Source organism: Xiphophorus maculatus, chromosome 20, assembly GCF_002775205.1.
Source record: "Xiphophorus maculatus strain JP 163 A chromosome 20, X_maculatus-5.0-male, whole genome shotgun sequence".
Classification (NCBI taxonomy): domain Eukaryota; kingdom Metazoa; phylum Chordata; class Actinopteri; order Cyprinodontiformes; family Poeciliidae; genus Xiphophorus; species Xiphophorus maculatus.
The window spans coordinates 16640204-16660479 of record NC_036462.1 but is presented as its reverse complement, the minus strand read 5'-3'; the positions used below and the strand labels follow the sequence as shown (position 1 = coordinate 16660479).

Sequence of the window (20276 nt, the reverse complement as noted above, 5' to 3'; positions counted from 1 at the left end):
AATTATTTTGGAATTTATTTGAAGTACTTCCTGTCTGCTGTTGTCATATCCTGGAGAGAATTAAGTCTGTGCCATTCTCTTTAGTGTTTGCCCTGTCCTCCCAATGTTCTCCTCTTAGCTGCCCGCATTTTGACAATAAAAATAACACACCGACGCTAGAAACTGGAACCAAGAAAAACAAATCACTTTAAGCTGTCAGTTCGTATGGATTGATTTAAAATCTGAAGACAAGGAGCGACTAGGTGAGGTTGATTTTCTGCTCGGAGTTGTCGGCATTAGCCAGATGGCTAGCGGCTTTGATTCACTGCTGTAGGAGTCGCCGGTAAATTAAACACCAGACTTAATTAGTAGCGCAATGTCAAGCTTTTTTGCTCGTCTGTTATGGGTTTTTCGTCATATCTACACAATTTTTTGGAAATGATAGCTTTTGATTCTGCGAAAATTAAATCACTAGTGGCTTTGCAGCGAGAAAACTGCTTTGCTAACATTGTTTTAGTAGCAAACCGGCGGCCTGATTTATTTTGGGAACTGAAATATGTTCTTAGCTGACAGTAGTATTTTCTAAGGACAGGTTTCGTAATCACTCAAAATAATGTAGTTGACCTTTATTATGTTTCTGCAAGTGCTTTGCGTGCTTGTATGCGTCAGCTAACTGGCTAGCATACAGGTTAATCTCTTAGGAACAGAAACATTTAAGGTGACATTTCATCTGCAAGTCGGGTGAGGTTCGGCAGACTGATATTTGTGAATTAACGCGCTAAATGTGACTGAAATCGGAGTTTTAACGCCCAAATATACCTATTTAGACCGCAACAGCATCAGCGCGCACATGATTCGTGACAAAAGAAAATTAATGTATGGAGGATAGACTGAAATCCAGTTACACAGTAAAAAGCTTATAAGTCTCTTTGCTCATATTTTTCATCATTATGGCAGGAGGAGAGCTTTCACCTCTACAAAAGGTTCATGTCATCTACTGTAGCTTTTATTCATTGGGTAATTTAGATTAATGCAGCATTTAAACAATTTTAGAAACTATAGGACTGTAATCCGTCAACAACCCTCATTGTAATAGTATCTAGAAGTACTGGATCAGCTATACAGGTAACTGAATTCAGGTGTTTCAATCACTATCGTGGCCACAGGTGTATAGAGTCAATCACCGACTAGGGATGTCAAACTCTGATCCCTGCAACTTTGAGATGTGTAGTTGAACACTTCTGAATCAAATGCTTAAAATGACCTACTCAATATGCAGTCAAGTTCTCCAGAGTCTTGCTAATGAACCTCATTATTTTAAACAGGCGTGTTGAAGGAGAAACTCATCTAAAGGTTGCAGGACACCGACCCTTGAGGACTGGAGTTTGACACCTATGAGTCCTGGGCCTGTATTCTCAAGGAGTAATTGGACTAAATGTAGCTCCTAATACTTTAATTGTGGAATTCTAAGATTTTTCTTAGAATTGTACTTCAGTTAGATTAAAATTATTCACAAAACACCTTAGGCCTTACCATAGCTATTAATGTGACACTATTTCCTGTTGAAGCGTGTCTTCAACAGGAAAGACTGACAAAGAATGAAAGATGTTTTCTGTAAAATAGATAGAGCTGATGCTGTGTGGCAATGCATTTTAAATTTGCGTATTTTTATCATGATTTCATTATATGCTTGGTTAATGTCTATCAGCTGATTACTAAGAGTGTATTTGCTTTCTTTTTTTCTCAAGTTGTTTATCAACCAATCGCAGTCAAAACTTGACCTTATTGATTTCAGAAAAATTCAAGAAGTAGATTGATTGCAATGCAAATCATCAGCTGGAGAGATGCACACATCCACTGGTCTGTAGAGGATCATGTCTCCCTGTCTGGTAATCCAATTAGAGTCTGGATTGCTAAGAGAACCGACCATTTCATCCTGCATTTTGCAAAGTAGGATGCTTCATAGACAGATGATTATTTGTTTTTGTTTTTTATTATATTTTTTTGGAAATAATTAAGATACCAGATTTCCTGGTATCTTAGAGTTTGTAAATGAACTTGATTGGCTTGTAAAAAGTCCTTATCTCAGCCTGTTGAAACATTTTTAGCATGATTTGAAGTGCTCTGAATGCAGTGCTACGTTTTTCTGGAAGATGTTGTATATTTCCCACTGCAGATTTCTCATCTTGACTTCAGCATCAGAGCAAAAGAATGTCTCAGCTCCAGTTTCAGTGTCCGCCTACCGCCATTCCTGCTGCCTCTGCCCCGCTGCAGCTAGGGCAGCTGCAGCCTGGCTACAGCATCCCGTGTGCTACAGGTGCCCTTCCATCAGAGAGCGCCAGCCAGCCAATCAGAAGCTCTGCTCTGCCTGCAGGCTCCGCCACTCCCTATAACACCACCACAGGTTTGTTTGCCTTAAAATGTATTTTAGTCTCCTGAAGGATGCTGATGCATCTCGAAACGCATTGTTTTACCATTTGGGGCTCCTTTTAATGTTGCAGCTTTTTATGGAGGTGATAAGAAAACCCAAGTTAGTCACAAAGTCTCCTTTTCCTCTTTGAAATTTCTGCACTTAATTTTTTTTTTTCTCTTATGCAATATTCAAAATTTTTACAGAACTAATTTTGTTTTTTGTTTGCTTTAAGCCATGATCATCAAAGCTAACATTAAACTCTTGAAACAAATAACTCTTTATGTACTCAGATTTTCTGAATTGAATTATTTAAATAAAGGAATCTTTTAAGTGTTTAGGACCATGTTAGGTTGTTGGTTGTGAGTGACGTATTTTGTTTTGTTATAGTTTATAACATGGCAAACCCTAAAGAGAAGACTCCCATGTGTTTGGTGAATGAGTTAGCCCGTTTCAACAAGATCCAACCTGAATACAAGCTTCTTTCTGAGCAAGGACCAGCTCACTCCAAGGTACACACGTCTCATACCAGAATTCAGTTCTCTGACTTGTTTTGTGCCTTTTATTCAAATGAAGCGATTTTTCCCTTCAGATTTTCTCGGTGAGACTCACACTGGGAGATCAGTACTGGGAGGCCGAAGGAACCAGTATAAAGAAAGCCCAGCATTCTGCTGCAGCATCTGCCCTTGCCGAAACGACGCTTCCCAAACCCACAGTGAGGACACCCCGCAACACCGGCAGGAACCCAGGTGGGCCGCTCAAACTTGCTCTGGCCCAATCCGAGTAATCATTTTCATAGAGGAAAATGAACACATGAATTTTATCTTAGAGGAGTTTTCTGCTCTTTGCTTTACAGTAGATGGCAGCACACACACCATGGAGTTGAATGCACTTTGTTTGAAACTTGGTAAAAAACCTAACTTTAAACCCATCGACCCATACCCGGGTATGCGACCACCAAGCTATAACTACAGTGTCCGTGCTCCAGGACCTTACCAGCGCTCTATGCAACAGTGAGTTAAATCACAAAGGGGGAAAAAAAAAAGTCAATAAAATGTTTCAGTAATTGTCATTTGCAGTTGGTGTAAACTCTCTCATTGTGTCCAGGTACTACTATCCATTTCCTCCAGTGGGACCAATAATTTACCACATGGAGCTTTCCGTCGGGAGCCAGCAGTTCATTGGGAAGGGACGGACGCGGCAGCAGGCCAAACACGACGCCGCTGCCAAAGCCTTGAAAGTGCTGCAGAAGGAGCCAATGCTGCAGCAGTTGCCAGTGGTGAGAAAGAAGAGCAGCTCAGCATGAAAAGGCTTTTATGCAGCACTAGATAAGAGACTCACAACTTTTCTATTTTTAATGTTGTTTTTGACAGTTAACCGGAGAGCCCGAGGAGGAGAACTTGAACAAATCAGAAATAAGTCAAGTGTTTGAAATTGCTCTAAAAAGGAACCTACCCGTCAACTTTGAGGTTCGAATGGATTTGCTGTTCTCAAAGATCCAGCTACATAGGAATAAGAAGGGATTGCGTGTCAAATATATATTGTTACATGGAGGATCACTGTTTTTCCCACACAGATTTTAAAGGAAGAAGGGCCTCCACACATGAAGAGTTTTCTAGTGCGTGTTATAGTCGGGGAGTTTGTGGGAGAGGGTGAGGGCAAAAGCAAAAAGATTGCAAAGAAGCTGGCAGCTGCTGCAGCGCTGGTGGAGTTAAAGAGGCTCCCCCACATACCCAGTGTGGAGAAGAAGCTGCCACGCATCAAAAAGAAAACAAAATCTATAATCAAGGTGATGCAACTTTTAACGCTGGTTGGGATTAGTCAGAAGAGACCTAAAGGTTGTTCATAAGGTAATGATTTGTCCATCGTGTCAACAGCTGCAGACCAGCCCTGAGTATGGCCAGGGGATGAATCCCATCAGCCGCTTGGCTCAGATCCAGCAGGCCAAGAAGGAGAAGGAGCCGGAGTACAGCATGGTGACAGAAAGAGGTCTGCCGCGGCGTAGAGAGTTCGTCATGCAGGTGAATCATCTGCAGTTTGAGGCATGCTGGCAGTCATGCTTCTGTTTGCCCTTCTTTGCTTGTTTATTCTTTGTGGGATTTTTGGTGACTTCCATCTTCTGTTGCAGGTGACTGTGTGCGGCCAGACTGCAGAGGGGCTGGGGCCGAGTAAGAAGGTGGCCAAGAGGAATGCCGCTGAGAAAATGCTGGAACTGTTGGGATATAAAGTGCCTCAGCCTCAACCTCCCAAACCAGCACTCAAATCTGATGAAAAGGTACTGCTCAATTTTCAAAAAAAGTTTAATGAATGTATTAATTTTAAAGGAAATGCAGCACAACTTTTACAACATCTCCTTTTCAGTTGCTGAATTAGTTTTATTAATATCCCAAATGGAAAATGTTTGAAACGGAGAGAAATCAAAGCCAATGCAGCTCAGTACTTGGCCAAAGTGATGACATCACCTACAAAAACCTAGGCTTGTTCATTGAGCACCTAAAAAACAGTGATGGTAAAGGCCTAAATGTTAATGTAACTTAAGTGTGGAACTCACCTTCTGTGAGTTTAACATGTGAAAATGTATCCGATGAGGAAAAGGAACAACAAGCTGGCAATACTCTGTGAACAAAAAATATGTATCCAAAAAACATTTCTGTTGACATTAAGATGAGAGTAATTTGTACTGTAATTACAACCAGGGTTGTTTTTGAGTTGCACACAAGATTCAGCACTGATTTCTCTGAGCTTTGCTGTGATTATGAAACATATTGGCAATAAATGGAAGGAGCAGAACGGCTCACTTTTCTCCACTTAATCACTTTGAGTTTTACTCGCGAGCTGAATTGCCCTAGTGCAGCTGTCAAGACATTTTTAGGCTGTCATCTGGACCCTCGGAACTGTTTAAATCTGCCTACAGCTGGTTTTCTCTTAATGGTTTTTCATTTTGCCCGGAAAAGTCACTTCAAGCTAAAGCTGCACATTTGGTGGTTGAAATACTCGTATTATGCATTCTGCTCATACACTTGGAGCAGCTGGCAATTATTACAGGTAATTTTATTTTATAAAATAAAATTGAACTACGCAATTCGTGACTGTTGGCAGATATTTCGTAGTGACAGAGAACTCAAAAAATAAGTCGGGCTTAAGTAGCACATTTTCTGAGGTACCTGTGGTTATCTCTGGGATGGCTGCTGAATCCACACCATAAGAGCTTTCCCTTATCACCATGACATGATCTGTAATGTTTTCTCATCCCTCAGCTTTGGGTAGGTTCTTTCCTAAAAGCAAAGACTCCTCATTGTTTCATATTGCTGTATGAAAAGGGTTTTGAATGGGGAATTTTTTTTGTGTTGGATGACAAGAAATCCATCCTTTTCATTCATTGGCATTTTGATATTTTAATGTTGCTTTAGGCAACTTTCCCTTTTACAAGGGCATGTCTCCAAAAGGCTCTTTGTTTTTGTTAGAAAAGTGTTGTAAAATTACCCACGTTATTTGAAACCAGGTCAATTTTTTTTTTTTTTCGCTTTAAATATTTTTAACTCTCCTGGCTCTAAAATGACATTTGCAATTTAATGTTATAAATCCCAGTAAAACATATTTATGTGACTTGATATCTTTTCATTCAGACGCCAGTGAAAAAGTCGTGTGATGGGCGCAAAGTGACCTTCTTTGAACCAGGTTCTGCAGAGGAGGTGTCTGTGGGTAAGTCTCCATTAGAGTCACCTTGAATGGGTTAAAAAAAACATCACAAGCATCTTCTCACATGGGTGTTCATGTCAGGCTCCAAGGAGGAGGACTTCCGCTTGCCTTACCTCAGCCACCAGCAGCTGCCTGCAGGTATCCTGCCCATGGTGCCTGAGGTGGCGCAAGCAGTCGGGGTCTGCCAAGGATCCCAGGTCAAGGACTACAGCCGAGTTGTGCCCAACCCAGGCAAGACCACCATCACTGCCACCATCGCCAACGAGCTGCTGTATGCCGGCACGTCCCTGACCGCTGTGACGATACTAAAGAACACAAACAACATGATCCAGGTTCCCCACGGACCGCTCACCAGACCCTCGGAACAGCTTGGCTATCTTGCGTCTGTACAGGGTCTGCAGGTAAACAGCACTTCGCCTTCATTAAAGCATGGATTTTATAGTTGCTGTATATTTTTTTTTCTATAAGTATGTGATTTGCTTGCAGGTGGAATACAAGGATTTCCCAAAAAACAATAAGAATGAATTTGTATCGCTGATTAACTGCTCCTCCCAGCCTCCGCTCATCAGTCATGGCATTGGAAAAGACATAGAGTCCTGTCATGATATGGTAAGTAACTTAAATATAACTACTATAAAACTATTTATGATTTCAGAAAATATTCAGAGTCCATTTATAGCCACTAATAAAACCAAAATTAGCGGGAAAGATGTCTATTATATTTAAATATGTTTATTTTAAAATACGACGCAAAAAAATCATGATCACAAGAAAACAAAGCTTTGACTTTCATAGTACTAGTTTAGAATGGATCATAGTTAACAAGAACAAAATTAAACATGACTTCTGGTGGATAAAAGGACACTCAGTGTTCAGTTATCCCCAGTTATCAACATGAAAAAAATAACGCAACGTATACATATTTAGTCTTAGAAAAGTACATTTTATTTGTATAGCAACTTTCATTAATAAAATTCTCAGTCTTTCACAATAAGAATGCATAAAAAATTTAAACAGGATTCAAAAGGCTAAACAAATTAAGATACAGATTATTAACAGATAAGCATTTAAAATGGTTTTAAGGAAACGCATGTTCGGATAAAAATGCCAGCTTTTGAAATGAGAAATGCTCTTCCTTCAAACTGATGGGGCTGGACATGTTTTACAAAAATGAATTGAAATATCTTTAGACGTGTAAAGCCATTGGAGAAATGCAGGTTTTTGTTTGCAAAACATTTTGAAAACCATGCATTTCTTTCTTTTTTTCCTATTTCACAAATGTGCCCTGCTTTAAATAATAATAAAATACAGTTTGGTTTGTAGTTGTTGCATCAAACAATGTGATGAAATTCAAGAAATATCAATATTTTGCAAGTAGTTTTGCAGATTCATGCACACAGCATCTTTTCAGCTACTTTTTTTGAGATGACACAGTTGCAGATTAATACCTAGCAATAGAAAAATGGGACAAATGTCTATTAGTGGGTGAAATATTTACTTTGCTGAGTATTAAAACTCTTCAATGGTTTGGATCTCTGAGTTACTGTAATGCAAGACAAAAGGCATTGTTAAAGCTGGTGCTGATGGGCTTCAGCCTAATAAATGTTATTCCTTTATCTCTGCAGGCTGCTCTGAATATATTGAAGTTGCTGTCAGAGTTAGACCAGCAGCCAAACGAAAGGACGGGGAATGGACCAGCCTCAGGGTAAGATGTGAAGAAATGCCAAGTTGACATTTAGTTAAGCATTTATTTACCCATGAAATATTCAGCATGCTTATAATTAAACTTAGTATTTTTATTGGAGGTGAATTTTTAAAAAAAAAAATTTTTGCATTTGTGCAAAACTAATGCGCAAATGCATTAGTTGGTTATTGAATTACTTTATATTCAAATGAAAATTAAAAACAAAATTACAACTTATTTAAAATAGGCTGGATGTAATGTCTAATAAAACTTTATATTTGAAGAAATTCAAGCCAAACTTTAGGCTCTCATGTTGAAATATCTCCAGCCTTTTTTTTTTTTTTTTTGAGAGGACACAATCACTTTTAGAATATTTTACTCTGCGTTTCTCGTTCTACTCTGCATTTCCCCCTATTTGATCAGCCTTACAGCAAAACTGAATCTGTCCTTTTTGCTGCAGGTGTGGCAAGCAGGAAATGGAGGGTGACCTGCACCTCAAACAGGCTAACTCAAGCACATTGGCACAGACGCTGGATAGCACGGCTTAGATCAGGTTTGGTTGTCTGTGAAAGCACTAGAGAAAACTCACCCCACAGTGTTCTTAGTCTTGTTTTGGCTTGCTACAGAGAGCTTCACCCACTGTGGGCCCTGAAGTGTTAAGCTTACTGTTACAAAATGTTCACAGTTAAACAAGATTGATAGGAAAATAGCTTCTCCTCCTTGATGTTGTTTAATTGTAGACATTATTTATTTTTCTTTTCAATATAGAAACAATAGCTGCATCCTAGTCAATGATTTTTGAGTGTATGTGATTAAAAATAACCCTTAAGTGATGAACTGTGAACATTGTTTTGTTTTGGATAGAAATTGTTTCTTATATTTTTATGTGTTTTTATGTTTTATTCTCGCCAAGCTAGTTGATAAAGAAAATGTTAAGTTCGGGCCTCTTCTTTGTCTAGGGTGCAGCTGACGATGTTTGTTGATTTTCCTAGAGTGCTTTCTATAAACAACCAAAAATTATTTACTAAATGTAGCGTGTGATGTAATGTGATTGTCACTGCTGTGTGTGGCAGTGACGTTCCTCATGACCCCTTTTTCTCCCTCATGTCATCTTCCCTTCTCTATCCATAACCCATAATGGTAATTAAACTTCTGTGTCTACAGGCACAAAACAAATACTTCTACTGTCTTGCACTTTTTTTCCCGCATCTACTGATACCTGATATGGATAGGATAGACTTTCAGCGAGCCTGATGCCAGCCTTTTTATTTATTTATTTATTTATTTATTTATGTAGCTGAGATGCTAAAACTCAGTGGTGGAAAAATTGTAAAGAAGTAAAAGAAAGAAGGAAAGTGTTAAGCTTCTAGTTCTTTTTAACCATTAGTTACAAATTTTAATTAGAAAAATATGGTAGATTTTGTATTTGTAAAGATTTGGATAATTTGAGTTGCAATGTTGTAATATTATAGACTGGAAAACGTTTAAGTCAAAATGAAAAACAGAAATTTAGGGCACAAACAATATTTTGCGGCACGTGACTTTAGATATTTATTATGCAACTCGACGCTTTAGGAAATTCATTAGTCACGCTTACTCCCTTCCATGAAAATAAATTTGGGCATTGATTTTGATTCACTGCAGCACTGCTGTATTCTGAGAATGGCAAGTCTTGTTCTTCCAATGTTGGAGCTCAGTGACTTCCTGGTGCAGTAATTCGAGCAAAGCGAGGAATTCTCAGTTTTTAAAAAACTCATGGATATTGCACATTTTCCTCCATGTAGCTATGCACCTTACATTTAGGGTTGGATTATATCAAACCCTTGAAGTTTTGCATCTTTTTGCTTTTTTAACATTACAATTTGTAAGAGAGTAGCTGAAACAAATGTTTCATTTTTTTCTCTCATATATGTTGCAATATCCAGCTACATAAAGTTGCAAATGAAAAAAATTGTAACATTTTTGATCTGCTGATACCTATGAAATGATGTTGGAATTCCATAGCAACAAACTGAAATTAGATGTTTAGCTAAAGAATATCAATAGGAAAGCCAATTCTCATTTGTTGTGGAGTTAATGTGATGCTCATGCCCTAGACAGGAAAGGCAAGCAGGAGAGGCGGTGGATTCACACTAATGGTTGGTCTGTCAGGATGGGATTCATGGCTTGTCAAAGTGTCGAGATACATAAAACAATGGTAAGTGCAATCATACATTAAACACTGATAAAACACCAAACGCTAGAGCAAAGCGAAGGGAGGGATGGATGATAAAACATCCCTCCCTGTGTCCACGATGTAGGAACAAGTGGTCTTCACCTCTTCAACCTTGTCAGTCAGCGACTCATAGAAGAGAAACATAAGAAAGCTCACAACAGCAGGATGACTACACTTACCGGTATAGTCATCCTGCCATGTGCAACAGCCACTCATCAGCTGTAGGTACTTGATATACATTTGATTTTTATTTTTGTCCTGTCTTTGGAATGGAATTGCAGTATTTTGCCCCCCAGTATTTTGCTTCACCTCCACTCAAGTTTCACCTCCACTCAAGCCAGCATCCTCTGCCTGCTCAACAGGCAGAGGATGCTGGCAACAGCCCTTGACTCTGGGCCTTCATTTGAGGCAGGATACCCTTCGCCGATACAGACATAAATTGTCATTCAACTGTTGATGAAACTGAGGGGGTACTCATTGGATCTGAATAAGTCTAATATATTTAAATAATTTCAAACTACAGGGGAGACTGTTTCCTAAGCAGCTCTTTATTCAGAGGATCAGTGTGAGAAACTGCAGTGTGAGCCAGATGTAATGCTACTGATGTAACGCGTTTCACATGTGTGTATGAATACATTGTGCATTTATCACACAGCATATACACAATAACATGTTTAGTGGAATTCAGCAGATTTAGTTTGAGGTTAGGTTTTTTTGTTTGTTTTTCTTTCCCCTACAATTGTTGTTTTCCTACCAAACGCATGAGTAGTTTGTACATGCAAGTCACATTTGCAGGATTGTTTCATGCATATTTAATGAGCTAAACAGAAGCTATCACATTGGCAAAGACTCAAACTTGCACCAAAAAAAAAAAATCTTCCAGCTTCTTTGTAAGCACTTTAAAGAACACAATTTTAAGTCCAAATAGTTCCCCTTATTAGAAACAAGATGTGGCTTATTCTGATAAGCTTAAATGTGATTAATAATCTGGATCAGCAGGTTTATGGACATAAAATATCCAAATCCACACACAGATACGAGGCTGTGTTGCACGGACCTTTTCATGTGGTGTTAATTAAAAGGCATCTGGACTTTTAGTTTGATCTTAAGGATGGTTATGTTTTTCATTTGAAGTACTTCAACTAAAGAAGAGTCCAACTAGAAGTGCAGACGGCCAGGCGGCTGTTTACCTCCGTCTGACAGTCTCGGCTTCCACCAGTTTATTTGAACTCCTTCCTCTTGGATGCTAATGAAACCACTTCTGTTATAAGCTGTGAAAGTAAAAAATGTTATCTTTTCTGCTGAGCAAAATAATGTGCCAGAGATCATTGTTGATGCTGGTATGAAGAATGGTAAAGTTTAAAGTTGAAAGCATGCCATGGGATCAGAAACAACCAAACATGTTGGCTCTTGACTTTTTGTTTGTTTGTGTTTGATGTTTAAAACTCATACCTTATTTGGATTTAATTGGATGGGGTGTATTCTTGTGTAGCAGAAGAAAAAATATGCATTCAGAAGAGATAAAGGAAAACTCTGAAAAGCTGCATTATAGCTGAAAGATTTGGTGTTTTTTTGCAGTCATTTCTATCCATGTTGAGGAAAATCTGGAGAGGGCATTCTGTTTTATTTGATTATAGCACCTATTTTCACTTTTGCTGATTTTCCCCATCATGGCCCATAAAAACAAATAAAACTGGTCACTCTTCCATAAAGGCCAAATTTGTGAAGTACATCACTAGGACTGATTAGAAATACTTTTGCAAGACGCTGTAAGCACAGATGGATTCTCAGCACACCAAAATGAGAGAGACTACTGAGATATAACCTCTCAGATGGAAGATGGAGTGTGAAAAAAGTCACAAGTGATAAGGATAAGAAAGCTTAAGACTGTTATATTTTTATGTTTTCTGGGAACATGGCTTGTAACCAAAATAAATAGTGAAAGGTTGGCTGTAATATTGATTGGATGTGGTGGGAAACATAGAAGCATTATAATGAACCTCAGCCTGTTTCAGTATTAGCTCAACCAGAAAAAATGAGCTTGGCTGTGTAGTTAGCACATCTGGAAGTATCACTGAATCATCAGGATGAATGGACACGATTCAAAGATTTAATCTGGCTTCACTTCAGCAGCTGCTCAACTGAGCAGTGAGAATCATATTAAATAAGTAAGGATATTATCACAATACACACATACTTGCTGTCTACTTCATAAAGGCAGGCTTCTGTGAGCCTGATTGTGTTTTCTAGGTGAAGATGAATGGCCTGGTTCTTATGAATTTATAAATGCTTTGCAAGAGCAATTAAAGCTCTTTTCATAGCTTTTCCTACCATCATTTTTTATTTAGACTCACAATTATGTGCTGTGCAGGGACTTAAAAAATGTCCCATCTCAATAAAGCTTCAAGAGTAAATTAATTTAAGACCATTTAATTACTATATAACAAAATTTATTTTGAAACAATAACATTGGCTACAGTGTTGCACAGTCCTCAGTGGATTTCATTAGCTGGCAGATAATTGAAAAAAATAAAAACTCAATGTGAAGCAAACAAAAACAGTTTTTTTTGTTTTTTTTACATATAATAAATATGTTTCTAGTTTTCTAAATGTATCAAGGACATTTCCTTGATATATTTCCTGTCTGTTTAACAGACAGCTTTAACTGTTGGGCAAAGAAAAGGGGAAAATTATTCACTTATTTAGCAGACTACATTTTATGACTTTATGATTTTCCATTTCTTATTAATCAAAGGCAGATTTTAACAAGTTGACTTTTTGTGAAGAATCAAGAAGACTTATTTTTATTTGAAACTCACAATTGCAACAATGTGACAAATGTCACATTGTTGCAATTGTGATTTCTATGTTGTAATAACCAAGCTATGTTTAACTTTACCAACGGCTATTTCTGTTCCCATTTTTTTCAGTGCACTGTTCCCTTGAAAGATGCAGTGATGACTGATGAATAACTTCCAGCTCACCACCCTGCTTTCTGCCTCTGGTGATCACACAACTGGTACTAAACTAACTGAAAAGAAATTACTTTGTCTTGTTAGAATTAAAAACAGAAATTCTGGGTGAGAAAAACAATCACAAGTTCAATATGTGTTGTTTGTATCCGTATGCACAAATTCACAGGTTTTTAAATTTATTTTTTCTTTTCTTTTTCTGTTAGAATATCAAGTAAATTTTAACACCAGACAAAGATAAGCTGAGTCTACACAAAATTCAGTTTTCAAGTTATCTCAAAGAGTTTGGGGAAAAGAGGGGAGTGGTGAGACAAATATCTTCCTTTTTTCAAAGGGCTGTATTTTATTCTATCTGGTGTAAAACTTGCATATCATACCAAAAGTAAGAGATGGTGTTAGTAATGTAGTGGTCTTGAACTGTTGTGCAGCCTACGTGCATCTCTTTACAAGAAAGTTGTGAGAGAGGAAGTCTAGCTCTCAGTTTGAAAACCCAAGACCAAATGGGTCACACAGCAAACTCAAAATCAAAAGTCCCAAGAGATATTAAAATGTTATTAAATTGGGCTCTTCTCAAAATTCTACACACAAGTACTTAATTATGACAATGTGGACAAATATTTGAAATTTTTGCAAATTTATTAAATAGAAAACCAAATGAACAAAAACTAAAATATATATATTTTTTTACCTGAAACCTTTAAGTGTGACTTAACAAGTAAAGAGAAGTCATCTATAAAAGGACACATTTCTAATGTCACTGTTTGATGTTCTTACATTTCAGTATTGATCCAAAATTATTGCTTTTTCCAGTGATTCTATTTTCATCTTTTTCTTTGCGATGTGCTTGGTGAAACATTTTCGTCTCATTTCAAATGTAAATCTACCCGACATTACAAGGAACGTCATTCTTTTCATTCCTGCATCCTCTGTTTCGCCAGCTCTTACTACTACTGGTAACTATGGCAACCATATGAAAAAAGAGATGTCCCTGAGAGCAGCAACATTATCATTCTTAACAAATGTTGAAAATGTGCTTTTATTACTTTATCTACAGTATACGAGACATTTAGTATTACTCGTACTCAGGTAATGCTAGCCCCAAGCTAGCATTACCTGAAAGAAGTGTTCCAGGCATCTAAAATATGAGTTTAACTGTCCATTCAAGACATTATCACCACTAGTTAAAGATCTCAGCTTAATTTTTAAAAAATCCATTTAATAAAAAAGATAGTTAGCCTACTACTCAAACACCCCCCAAATATAATGCACATAAATTTCTGATGGTTTGTTTATATATTGTTTGTCTTTAAATGTTTTGAAAGGCGAAATTTTACATTTAAAGAAAAGCAGTTCAAATCTGAGGTGGTAATGTCTTTCACAGTCATTATGTTTTCAATGACGACTGGTTCATCTCATTGCTTCTTAAGTGACTAAATAGAAAACCTAAATCATTGTTTCACACAAATTAACTATGACACGCAAATGCTAGCTAATTGCATACTATAAACTGTAACTTTCTTTTCATATTTTCTAGGTTGGCACTTTAATAAAAGATATGATATTAACAGAGTAAATGTTATCAATCTGTATTTATGTTTGCTACATAGACACATCAATAAATCTAGAGATTAAATCGCAATATTGTAAAGACAGATGTTCTTTGTTGGTTAGCAACTGTTACAATAATGTATCAAATACAGAAGCCTTAACTTAATCCTTGTTGCCATGGTTACTTGAGTGCAAGGCTTGTCCTTGGGGTCCTCAGGTGTTGAAACAGCACAGTAATTTAACGCATATGTTCTATAGTTTCACTGGAATAACTTGGTGGCCTCTGCAAGGAGTTTCATCAAACCGTAGAGCTCGATCAAGATAACACAAATAATTCAGCAACAGTGTTGCTTGCATTACAACAATCACAGTGTCAAGAAGTGGCTCTAAATTAGCTCTGTAGTATCCCAGTTGTCTGAGGGGAGTGGTGGAATGACAAGGTGAAAAATGAATTAATAAACTTAGAAAGTGCAACCAGTTTGTTTTCAGTATGAAATAAACCACATTATTAAATGATTATTATCCCTTTGTTATGTAAATATAAATCATAGCCTGAGTTATGAAGAAGGGTTGCTCCCCCCCACTAGAAAGCAATGCTAAAAGTTTTTTTTTTTTTTTTTAATTAGACTTCTTCAATTTACTGTGAATACTAATTCATGTAGGTGAAGGTTCCATGCATTTTCATGGAATTAGCAAAATGTGCGACACAGAGGGTTACTACAGACATTTCACAGGAGAACTATTCTCTGCTTAGCATTATTACAAAGAAAAGTGTTTAGTCATATTATAAATCTATACATTCTAAATGTTTTCATTTAGGGATACAAATATCCTACATATTTTATGAATGGAATTGACACTGACGATAACTAATTCTGTAACACATTTATTAGTTAAACATATTTAGAACAAGAAGATATTTCATGTATAAAAAATATGTTTCATAAGAAGCAGCTTGGACTAAGTTTAGCTAATTCCCTGTAAAGTATCATCCAGGAAACCTGATTTTATTTCTACTCTGGTTTGCTATTACACAGACAAATGCATTATTCTAAGCTTCTTGCTAATGTTCAATATTGGTAACGACCATTTAACTGAAAAATAAGAAATATTTTCTACTCTTGAGTTTTTCAGTGCTTATAACTCTTTGATGCCTTTTAGCTGTTAACTTCTAGAAAGAATTCTTTATATAATTTTTACAAGCACATCAAATAATAGCTGTTTTGCCAGCAGCTATTATTTGACACATCATCCTGTTATAGACGGCATGCAAGATCTAGAACAGACTTAGTGTGTGCAACACTACCTCCACTAGTATTTTGAGAAGTCCAGTGGTGAGTACAAATATGTGGGTCAGTTGTATTGGAAAGACTTTGGTCGCAGTTCTAGTTTTTCTCTCTTTTTCTTCTCCCAGAAATTTGATCTGGACCTACTTTGTTGCACAGAATCGAGCAAAACATACCACCACTAGATGGCAACCTTGTTTCTCATATGATTTAAAAAAAAACGTTCTGGTTACTTTTTCCTCCCTTCCCCCAATACCATCTCTCCAGTGGCAGGCTGGGGGGACCCTCGATTTAGGGCTCTGTGGTGAAATCTTGGAAGGCTGGAAGCTTGTTTCTGCCCAAAATCCTTCAGCCTTCTCTTAATTTAACCTCATTCTGCATTTTTTTTATTATACATACTCTGTCTTACATATAATCAACTGTAAAATGAAAGTCAAGAAATCAAAGTTCAAACTGTAAAGTGATTTGCTTTATTTCATTTTGAGTCATTCAAGGGAAATGTTGCTTTTTCATAAGAAATAGAAATATCTTAAGACATTCAGACACATTTTTTTGTACATGACAGGTACTGGCTCTGTGTGAATCACAACCAGTCACAACGCCAAAGTTACAACATGCACTGAACAGTAGAACACTTATACAGAAACAACAGCATAGAAAGTCAATGGGTAAAAATGTTCTCTGTGGTTTTTTTCTTTTACAAAACAGACAGCCTCGAGACCTACAAATAAACATCATATAAGAGCTGGCTAAGGTCGTTCAAATATCTTTTTTTTAATTATTATTATTTAATTCCCTGGAAACAGTGTGTACTTTACAAAGATCAATGGCTTAGGCAAGGTTGGGGTCAATTCCACTTGGAGTGTAAACCTTAAAAAAATATATCTGACATTTTGTGTTGTACTGTTGGTTTTATTGTACTTTCATTCTCTAATAATACTCATTTATGTCGCATGTGATGAGTGTACTCCATCAAGGCATCCTGAATCAACCCCAACCCTGTAATACAGTGTTAGATTTAGTGTGTGCAGCTAATAAAAAAAATCCTTATTGGGTTTTTAAAATTACCACATGCTCTTTAAAGGACCTATGGGGTTCTATCAAATAATTGCAAAAGACTTAAACTTTTAAACTGTGAAATATATCAGCTAACAACCTAATTACACATTAGATTTTAACCTAATGAATTTATCTGTACACTTGGGAGTCTTATAAGACAATTGAGCGTATGGTTATAATGAAAGAATCTGTGCTCTTCTTGAAATGTTCTTTTTTTTAACTAAAATCAAACAAACATAATTTAGTCTTTTAATTTGAGCAAATATCTCTACTAGGAGGTTAGGAAATTAAAAGGTGCTTTGTACGGTTTGTTTCATATTGGCTTCCATTAAAATTGGAGCACCCAGGCATACCTTAAAAAGACAACTTGATTTATTTTAAATAGGGTTCTGTGGACAGTGAGTAGAGGTCAGTATCTTTCCTGATTATTTTTTTTTTAAGACAAAGTGGATTTCTACCCTCTTAAAAAAACCTCCAACCTCAAAAATTATATTATGATAACAAATAATTGGTCCTTTTTGTAAATGAATATATAAAACTGTGGATATGATCATATTGTATTGGTATGATTCTGATTAATTTGATTATTGATTTTGATATACATAGATTTGAACTGGATATTACATTTCTTGTAAAAAGTTTGAAAATAATCATTTCTGTTAACTGGCTCTTCATAAATGAACTGAAGTGAATTGGATAACCATCTTATGTAAATATAGTTTGACGATTGAAGATTGGTAAAGCAATAAAATAACTAAATTGGAGTTTTAAGATGCGACATTTTGAAACTGAACCAATCATTACCTTGATTTTCAATGCCAAAAATAATCTCTCTTTATCCAAGCAGATATTTTGAAAACTATTTTTACACAAGATACTAACTGCTTACAACTATTCCACATAACCCCACTTTAACAATCCCAAATAATTATGCTAGCAAATAAAAACAAGATTAATTGTAAGAACATACATTATGTAATAATATGTTTGCTCTGTGTCACAGTATTACAGTCTAAGTATCAAATTCAACTTCTTGCCTAGTGTTTTCTTGGTCAAAAAGATTAAAAGTATCAACACTTGTTGGGATTCTGGTGCTTATTTCAGCAAGAGTGTGTTTGTGCATGGCTGTAAATTTGTATCTCCACAATAAATCTCAATTCTCTGAAGTAGAGCTTGCTGCCTTCTGATGAAATATTGATTGTCATCATTGTTCAGAGATATTTCAGCAGTAATGGTCCCTGACTATATTGTAGTATAGAAAAAACAAATAAAAGGATCACATGATGCTTCAGGAGCAGTTTTTGTATGTATATATTTTTTTAGGTTACATTGTTAACTTTAAAGGACATCTGTGACTGTCATATAATGAAATATAATATAATTTCTTTTTACGGGTCACCATATAGTGAAAGATGACACATATTTGACTGCTGGTTATGAATGATTAGCAGCTGTTTTTACAGAAATTAACCATTTAAAATCATCAAATTCAATGTAAGCACACATGGTTATCGAGAACAGAATACATGTATCTATGAATGTAAACAAAGCCATTTTTATTGTCCATCTGAGGAAATGTGCAATGCCTTCCAGCAGTTCTTGTGCAGCAGTATTCAAGCGTTAGACATATGGCAATGTTTTATTAGATAGTAGCAGAATGTGTACTATAACGGAGCACTTGTTAAAATAACAGTTTATTGATTTTTCTCTCTAAAAAAATAAGATGCTGAAATACCGGTTGAATTGTGTAGTATTTTCCCTAGTGTTAAACATGCCATTTTCAATATAAAATTTTATTTTTTTGTGTCATGTGGAAAAAAAAAATATTATTCTTTTCTCTTTATACTGTATTTTGTTTCAGCCAAAATAGCAGATGTACTTGGGAAGAAAATAAAAACAGGAATCCAACAACACAAACACACATTCCCATTGAATACAGTTCATTCTTTTCCATTAAGCAGCGCCCTTGCTGCTTTAATGCTTCCCAGTGGTAACGCACACACAAACAAGCTTGGCTCCCCTCTGCTCCTCACAGTCATTGCTATTCCTTTCACACCTCAGCTACTCTCACTAAGGGAGAGCAATATGAAATGGTCCAACTCTGTGATTAAAACTGAAAACAGAATCGGGATTTGTGATTGGATTTTTCACCACAAGTCAAAAACATCTAAATCAGTTGGAATCTGTTGTTATTACTTTTAAAAACTACATTCATTTTAGTCCAATGGCTTTTTTACTTACTGTTTCACCAGTTGGTCTGGGTCTGTAAATGACTTAGATCCTTTTTTACAAACATGTTTGTTCCCATAAACCTTGGTGTGATGAAAGAAGACATAAAAAATGACAGAGTTTAAAGGAAAAAATCTACCATATGTACCCCAGAAATGTTGGAGGGAGGGATCAACTCTACCAGTCCTGGAAACTCTGCTGAAATTTCATGTTTCCTCATCATGTGTTTTAATGATGGAACTGGGAAACACAATACTGATAGATGATAGACTGGAGCACAGATTGTGAGTCATTTTTTTCTTTGTTGAATTATTTCTTTCTTTGCCGGAAATGAAAAAAATATCTTGTTTCACATGTTTTTATTTTGGGATTTTTATCTAACTTCTGTTACTCATGGTTTTTCCCACCTAACAGTCAGACAGTATTTTGATTTTGTTATACTTTGTGAAATTGAGCTACATCTATTGATCATACACCACCAAACTTTGATTTGCTTTTATGGATATTTTCTGTGTGTATTTCATGAGCTACAAGTGTACTTTCTGCCAAATGTTCAAACTTTTGATTTACAGTGTGACTATGTCCTATGACTATGTGTTGAAAGATAGTTTTTTTTAATAATGAATGAGTGATTTATGCAGGGGATGTAGCTATTTCTTCAACATGACTGAGCCTCATTTACTAAATGACAGTGTGATCAAAACAAAACCAAACAAATCTAATTGATAAAACCCAGAGTTTTATCATCTAAACAATTTACAAAGTCTAACAAAATCAAATGTTACCATTCAAACTGGTCTGCCAAGCAAATAACATCACACAGTGCTGAGTAGCTTGGCCATATTATCTGAGGGTTTGTGTACTCATGTAGAGGAAAAGTTGATTAGACAGTAAAAAACAGATTCTCAAAGACCATAGCAATCTGCGACATGTAATCTACATTAATTTGCAGGTCTCATAAAATCTGATGGTATTTAATTTGCAGAAGAAGATACAAAGAAGTAGTACGAGTCACTTGATGCTCTGCTGGATTCAGATAAAGAATGCAACAATGCCACATAAGGTATTTCATCTTGTCTTCCACTGATGAGTATCTGGAGTACCTGCAATCTATAAATAATGTTAAAGCAGTACATATTATGATTATAGAATATTTGAAGAGATATAAAATAGTTTGTCCACTTTGCATAATGTA

General features: G+C 36.3%; 1 protein-coding gene across 2 annotated transcripts; it reads left to right on the top strand.

Annotated features, from left to right (window-relative positions):
• Positions 1-60: 60 nt before the first annotated feature.
• stau1 (staufen double-stranded RNA binding protein 1) lies at positions 61-8950 on the top strand. 2 transcript variants are annotated; one of them, XM_023324469.1, is made up of 15 exons: positions 61-242; positions 2156-2383; positions 2780-2901; positions 2982-3138; positions 3249-3402; positions 3497-3668; positions 3763-3858; positions 3966-4178; positions 4267-4410; positions 4518-4664; positions 6016-6091; positions 6170-6489; positions 6575-6697; positions 7714-7793; positions 8233-8950. In XM_023324469.1, exons 2-15 carry the CDS (start codon positions 2191-2193, stop codon positions 8318-8320), a joined length of 2085 nt encoding a protein of 694 aa, XP_023180237.1. In that variant the 5' UTR covers positions 61-242; positions 2156-2190; the 3' UTR covers positions 8321-8950. The 2 variants fall into 2 exon arrangements, with proteins under 2 accessions (XP_023180237.1, XP_005796966.1); XM_005796909.3 differs by having other exon boundaries at positions 3246-3402.
• Positions 8951-20276: the final 11326 nt, after the last annotated feature.